At 51.1% G+C, this 7,486-nt stretch overlaps 1 protein-coding gene across 2 annotated transcripts in view; it reads left to right on the top strand.

Moving 5' to 3' along the window:
* The first annotated feature begins 56 nt into the window (after positions 1-56).
* Positions 57-7,486, top strand: part of Tecpr2 (tectonin beta-propeller repeat containing 2) — a 73,347-nt gene continuing 65,917 nt past the window's right edge. For both annotated transcript variants that reach the window (XM_004645398.2, XM_023705680.1), the window contains exons 1-2: positions 57-157; positions 6,354-6,644. In XM_004645398.2, the coding sequence (XP_004645455.1) occupies positions 6,426-6,644 (219 nt within the window). In that variant the 5' untranslated portion in view covers positions 57-157; positions 6,354-6,425. The remainder of the gene's footprint in view (positions 158-6,353; positions 6,645-7,486) is intronic.

Here is a 7,486-nt window from a genome sequence, read left to right as displayed (position 1 = left end):
CGCCCCCGCCAGCAGCCACCACCGGACGCCTCGGCCCGGCCCTCTGCCGGCCGCCCCGCCCTCGCGTCCCTCCTGCTGGCCGCCAGCCGGCGACGGCGGGCCTGCCCCGACCTCCGGGCTGCGTCCCCATCTCTGCCCGCCGCAGGCCTTGACCCTGGTGGGTGTCCAGAAAGTGTGCTCAAGTGGACAAGTGAGCGACCCCCGTCCTGCTGCAAGGCCCGGGATGTGCAGGGGGAGCAGGGCTCAGAGATGGGGCGCCCTGGGGCACGGCCAGGCCGGCCCTTCGCTGGGGACGGTGCAGGGGACGCCAGGCTGTGCCTGGGCGCTGGCGGCGCCGCGGTCCTGAGGAGGGGTGGCCCGCCTGCCTGCCGTCCTCTGCCCTGGCCGCCGCGTGGTCCTCAGACTTGAGCTTTGGTTTATCCTTTCGCCTTCACCTCTTCTCTGCTCTTTGTCCTTCCCCTTTCTCACTGCGATTCAGAATTTCATTCTCTTGTTTGTTCCGCTTGTTGGCAGAATCTGGGGCTCCAGCCTTTCCAGGACTACTGGGGTGGTCAGTGGCACTTGGGGTGATGACCTCCCGGCAGTCAGGACCTTAGAAACTTCAAGCAGGGGACTTTGGGAGATGTAAGCCCAGCGCCCAGGAGTGGTGCAGCCTGGGGGTGAAGCCGCTGGAGCCCCTTGTAGCCGCTGAGGCCTGGTCGGAGCCGCAGTCTTCCTCCCGCGCAGTTTTTCCTGAGTCCTCGTTCGCAGTGCATAATGTTTCTATTCCTGTGTGGAGCTGCTGTGTGCACAGAATCTCTCTCTCCCTCCCACCCTTCCTCTGTCCTCTCTCTCTCTCTGTCTTTCTCTCTCACTGTCATTGGTCTTTTTGACATAGAGTGTCACTATGAAGTTCAGGCTGGCCTTCAACTCACAGTGACCCTCCTGCCTCAGCCTCCTCAGGGCTGGGATTACAGACCTGTGTCACCATGCCAGCTCCCTCCATCTTCTCATCTTCCCCTTTTGACAAAACTGTCCCCCAGCTTCTTGTTGGCTATGTTTTATTTTGCTCTTTGTTATATTTTAACTTTCTCCTATAAGAGAGACCATGTGGCATTTAAGATTGTGTATCTGATTTATTTCACTTAAGGTAGTTTCGAGGTGTATCCACTTCTCTATAAATGATCTATTTATTTATTTATTTATTTATTTATTTAATTTGTGTGTGTGGCCAGCTCAGCCCACCAGGGGGCGGGGCTGGCTGACATGTGGTGCTGGGGGATTGAACCGTGGTCCCTGTGCTTTGCTAAGCTTGTTCTAAGGAGGTGCTTTAGACCACTGAGCCATCTCACCACCCCCAGTGTTTCTTTATCTTTAACTTTTTAAAAATCTTTATTTATTTGGGGCAGGGTCTCGATACACAGCTCAGTGATCTTCCTGTCTCAGCCTCCCCAGCGCTGGGATTACAGGTGTGCACCACCTTGCCCAGTTTTGTGGGGCTGGCATGTCGTGTGGTACTGAGGATTGAACTTGGGTCTTTGCACTTGTCAGGCGCTTAGACTGCCACTCTATCTCTCCAGCCCTCATTTATTTTTCTTTTCTTTTTTTATTTTTTGGTACCGGGAATTAAACTCAGGATCTTACACCAGCCAGACAGGTGTTATGCTACTGAGCTATATGCCAGCCCCTAGGTTTATTTTTATTTTTGACAGTTTTTGTGTGTATGTACTAGGAATTGAATTAATTTTTTGTGTGTGGGCACTAGGAATTGAATTAAGAGCATCTCACTTGCCAGACAGGCACTGTGCCACTCAACTACATCTCCAGTCCTGTGGTGTGTTTTTGAGACAAGGTCTCCCTGTGTAGTTCAGGTGCTGAGGCTGATCTTGAACTTGCGGCCATCTTCCTGCCCCAGCCTCCCAAGTGCTGAGATTGTAGGTGTATGCCATGCTACTCCTGGCTGAACAACAGTTTTTTGTTTTTGTTTTTGTTTTTTTTTCAGAACCAGGGATTGAACTCAGGCCCTTGCACTTGCCAGGGAAGCGCTTATTCCACTGAGCCATCTCCCCGGCCCCTGAACAACAGTTTTGATTCAAATTTTGGTTATATGTTACTGCTGTAGAATTGTGATAGGGTTTTGTTCTCTGTTCTGTGGTTCTAGGAATGGGAATCCAGGGCCTCTGCAGCAGCAAGCTTTCTACCACAGTGCTGCACAGCTACCCCAGGACAGGTTCTAATCCAAGCGGATGCCGGTCCCCGCACTCCCTGTGTCCTTAGAAGTAGCTTTGGGTTGTAGTAGGAGCACAGTTGTGTCAAAGAGACAGCACTAGGGGTCCACACCTTGCGCAGTACCCACCAAGACCCTCCAGCCATGGCAGCCTAGTACCTCGTCTAGCAGAGCGGTGAGCCGGTGGGGCACAGGCTGTGTCTCGGCAGGCACCCGGCATCTTCCTAGCCTTACTCCAACCAGAGAACCCCTCATATGGGATTATGGAGCTGTCAGTGAGCAGCAGCAAATCAGGTGGTTTTGGAACTTGTCAGTTTGAGGAAATGGGGCCTTGCTAAGTTGCCCAGGCTGGGTTCGAACTTTTGATCCTCCTGCCTCAGGCTCCTGAGTGCTAGGATCACAGGTGTGTGTGTGACCAGGTCTGGCTAAGAAAGAGAATTTCAGAAGAGGAACTAGCAGTAGCTGAGGTAGGAAATTCTCAGGAGACTCACTGGCTGCTGGGGAGCGTATCAGCCAGCAGATCAAACAGTTCTGCCTCGGTTAGGTGTGTCCTGGAATTTTGTCTTGGAAATTTAACCCTCCGGCCAGCCAGCCGTGTAAATCAGGTCTGGACATGGGACCTTCACCAGATGATAAGGGTGAGATGTGTGTATAGGAGTGTGGCCTGAGACTGAATTAACGGCTTTTTGTGCAGGGTAGAGAAGCAAGAGGCGACTGGCTCCCTCGGCCAAATGTTAATATATGAGTTGTTTTTCCTAAACTTAAAACTACCGTCTCCAGATTTAATTGCAGGGCTGGCATTTTGCAATAAATAAGTGGGTTTGGGGCTGTGATTTGGGCACTGGGTCTCCATCGCTGTATTAGGAACTAAAGTGAACAGACCTGGTGATTGAATGGAGAGGAGAGAGGCAACTTGGAGCTGTGTCCCTCTTCTAGCCAGACAGCATGGCCCAAGTAGCTGTGTAGAAGACAAACATGCAGCCAGATATCCAATGCCCATAATCCCACACTGCCAGGAGGCTGAGGCAGGAGGATTACAAGTTTGAGTCCAGTCTGAGCTATCTATCTATCTATCTATCTATCTATTTATTTATTTATTTTTGCGGTACGGGGGATTGAATTCAGGACTCTGCGCTTGCCAGGCAAGAACTTATTTTACTGAGCTGTCTCCCCAGCCCTAGTCTGAGCAATTTAGAAAAACCTTTTTTTTTTTTTTAAGTAGCCAAAAGGCTAAACATTTTCTAGACATTAGCCATTTAAACTATGTACATGCTTATGATGTAGGGTTTTTGTTTGTTTTTGTTTTTTATGGGGGGATTGGCATGGTGTGTGGTGCTGGGATTGAACCCTGATCCCTGCACTTGCCTAAGCAGGAGCAGCTTAGTCCCCTGAGCCATCCCGCTGGAATGGTGTGGGTTTCACCAACCCATTTTCAGACAGGTAGTTAAATGCAGGTCTAGAGCCATTAGTAATTTTTCTAGGTCCGCCAAGTCGTGTAGGGCGGTGTTGACATTGGAGCTTGGGGTTTTCCACTCCCAGGCCATTCACTGTGCTGCTTCCCCATGAGTGACAGGGCCAGCTTACTGGTGGTGGGGCTGGGAGCAGGGGTCAGGGGAGCAGAGCCCAGGATTTTGTGCAAACGGGCCGAGGGAGGCGTGATGTCCCCATCACTACGGAGCGTTTGCTGCCTCTAACATGTTCCTCAGGCCAGCCAGATAGCTCAGCTGATTAAAGCGCCCGCTTAGGCAGATGCAGGGACTGGCATGGCACGTGCCCCGGGCATGCTGGCCCAAGAGCCCGGGCGTGGTGATGCAGCCCGTAATCCCAGCGCTTGGGAGGCTGGAAACAGGAGGATCACTATGAGTCTGGTCTGTGCAGTGAGACCCTGTAGACCCTGTACTAAATGCATAAAAATAAATACTTTCTCCCAGGCCTCCCCAGGGCAGGACGCTGCGCCCCAGCCTTCTCTCTTTGGGGCCCATTGCTCGCTTTGGGGCAGGATCTCCCTGTGTAGCCCAGGTTGGCCTTGAACTCATGGCAGCCCTCCTGCCTCAGCCCTCCACCTGAGTTCTGTGTAAGGGCACAGGCCTGGCTTTGAGACCCCCATGTGTGCACAGATGCCTGAGGGTCCACCTGGCGCCTCCTAGGTGCCCAACTCCCCTGGGTGTTGGGCACAAGCTCTTTTGCCAAACCACAAGGGAGCCATGAATCAATGTGTCCTCTCTGAAAGACCATTTGGAAGACATTAAGCAGCTCAAGATTTTCATGTTGACATGCATCCCTAAAATATTCCTGCGTCTCTCTCTGTGGTATTTATGATAGGGAAGCAAAATATTTTGGTTGAGAAAATTTTAGTTTATACATACTGTGTGTCTTGATCTCTCTTTTTGTTTTTCTGACTTTCTGTTCTTCCATTTATTCTTTTTTTTTCTTTTCAAAACAAGGTTTTGCGGTGCAGTTCAGGCTGACCTTGAACTCAGTTTGCAGCCCCTGCTAGCCTCAAACTCACAGGGATCCTTCTGCCTCAGGCTTCTGAATGTTGGGATTACAGGAGTGTGCTACCATACCCAGCCTGATTTTTTTTTTTTTTCTGTAGTCATTAAAAATCATGTTCTAAGCCACACACAGTGGCTCACTCCTATAATCTCAGCACTGGGAAGCTACGGCAGGAAGACCGCCATGAGTTTGAGGCCAGCTGGGGCTCCATAGGGAGTTCAAGGCCAGCCTGAACTACATCTCAAGACCTTGTCTCAACGCTTTCCCCTGCCCCCGCGGAAAAAAAAAAAGAAATCATGTTCTAGGGCAGTGGTGGCAAAGCTATGGTATGGGTGCTGCAGTGAGCTCTTTGTTAAACACTGAAAGGTTTGCCACCCCTGTTCTAGGGGAATATTTAATAATAGTGAAACGGAAAATGCTCTTGATTTAAGTGAAAGGCTCTTATATATGTGTGTGCACACATCTATAGCTGTTTATATATCAAGTCTGTATATACACATATACACACACATATAGCATAATGACACAGCTTACATATGGTGCATCTGCATGATGGATTATGAGTGACTCTTTTTATCTTGTACTTTTCTTCATTGTTTTTTGAGAGAGGGTCTCACTATGTAGTCCAAAGTAGCCTTGAACTCTCAGAGACTCTCCTGCCTTGCCTCCTGAGTGCTGGGGTCACAGGTGTGCGCCACCATGCCCAGCTTTGTACTTTTCTGTGTGTATATATAGTGAGCAGTGACAACTGTTGTAAGAGGAAAATACTGTTTTTAAGTTAAGTAAGTGCTGTTGCATCACCTGCGTGGGTGTACGTAGGCAACAGCCCCCTTGCCACTTCCTGTGGCTGTCCTGCATGTGTAGATGGACAGTGAGGTCCAGATGGGGTCTGGCTCATGTGCAGTGTGGCAACAGCATGGAGCCTCCCTAGGGGTACGTGGGAGGAGCTCCTGAGTCGGGCGCTAGCATCGGCTCCACTGAGGAGCAGCGTTGGCTGGTGTTGCTGTGCGTCTGTTTGGTGTGGTGGCCTTTTGGTGACTGCCCACTAGGACACCTGATAGCTGCTGTGTATATGCTGATGGCTGCATCATGTGGCCGCACACAGCTTTCTGGAACACCTGTGTAGTGCAAGGTTCTGAAGCAGGGACCTGTCACCAACCCCGGCTGGCTCAGAAAGTTGTTGGTGTGTGGCCTGCGCAGGACCAGCATCAGCAGCCTGTGAATTGGGGCACTTAAGTCATGCGGCCTTGGGCGGAGTTCTAAGCCTTCCAGAGCTTCAGCTCTGCTGAAGAAGGGTGCTTTAGTTAGTTTCCAGTTTTTTATTTGTTTTCGTTTTTGTTTTTGCTTTTTTGCAGAACCGGGGATTGAACTCAGCCACTTGCACTTGCCAGGCAAGCACTTATTCTACTGAGCCATCTCCCCGGCCTCTGTTTTTCTTTTTTGAGACAGGATCTTGCTATGTAGTGCAGGCTGACCTTGAGCTCACTATGGAGCCCAGACTCAGCGGGCAATCCTCCTGCCCCAGCCTCCCAAGAGCTGGAAGTGTAGGTGTGCAGTGCGAGTGTGGCAGTGTCCTCACCACCTTACCATTAAGCATCACCCCTTGATGGCATGGCTGGGCACTGAAGGATTGCAATGCTTTGTTCTGCAGCCCCCAGGTTTCCCTTGATGACGAGCACACATCCCCTTTCCTGCCAGAAGACCTTGTGCAGGAGCCGTGGCCATGGCATCCACGCCGGACCCCGTGACCTTCCGCGAGTTCTGCCCGCTGTACCATCTCCTCAATGCCATCCCTGCCAAGGTGCAGAAGGGCTTCCGCTCCCTGGTGGTGTACCTCACGGCACTTGATGCCAATGGGGACTACATCGCTGTGGGCAGCAGCATCGGCATGCTGTACCTGTACTGCCGCCGCCTCAGCCACATGCGAAAGTACAACTTTGAGGTGAGTGGCTGGCTCCTTGCGCCCCTGGGCACAGCTGGTCATTGACCAGCTTTCACCAGGTGGGGTGTGACACAAAATGCTGTGTGTTTCAGTTCTTGTTCCTGTTTTGGTAGATCTCACATCACTTCTTTTTGTTATTATTTTTGAGACAGGGTCTTGCTATGCAGTTCAGGCTGCCCTTGAGCTCACTTTGTAGCTCAGGGTGGTTGCAGACTCAATGATCCTCCTACCTTAGTCTCCATAGTGCTGGGATTACGGGCATGCACCACCACACCAGGCTCTCTTTTAAAGAATATTTTAGTGTTAAACACTTGCTAGAAGACTTTGGAAAAGGTGCTTGTCCCATAAATGTTTGGTCTCTTCAAGTGTGTTGACCAACTTGAATGATCTCTAGGTAGACTCGTGGAATTGGGTCCCAAAGAGGATCTGGCTGATGACCAAAATCACACACACCTTAAATAGGAAGACTGGGGCTGGAGCTGCCAACCCACGGCTGCTGGGTGTCAAGGTGCTGTCGGTGACAGTAGTGGCATCCTCGGGCCACTGTGTGCTGGCAGCAGAGCTCAGTCAGATCTATAGTGCATCAAGCAGGCACCTGCAGCAGGGCTCCAAGGTGGCTGAGTTGGCCTCCACTCTGTGGCCTTGTGGGGCTCTCCTGTGCCTATGGATAGTGGGCTTTGATTGAGGAGAGCACAGAACACATTCCATGAATTAAAGCTTTTAGGTTTTGAACTTAGCTCTCCTTTCTGCAGTGCTAAGGACTGACCCCAGGGCCTTACACTTGGGAAGTGCTATGCCGCTGGGTACATCCCCAGCCTTCTCATTCCTTGTTTTGTTTTTTT

The sequence above is a fragment of the Octodon degus genome, unplaced genomic scaffold (genome assembly GCF_000260255.1).
Source record: "Octodon degus isolate 3935 unplaced genomic scaffold, OctDeg1.0 scaffold00226, whole genome shotgun sequence".
In the NCBI taxonomy this organism is placed as follows: domain Eukaryota; kingdom Metazoa; phylum Chordata; class Mammalia; order Rodentia; family Octodontidae; genus Octodon; species Octodon degus.
This window is presented reverse-complemented; position numbering and strand designations above follow the sequence as displayed.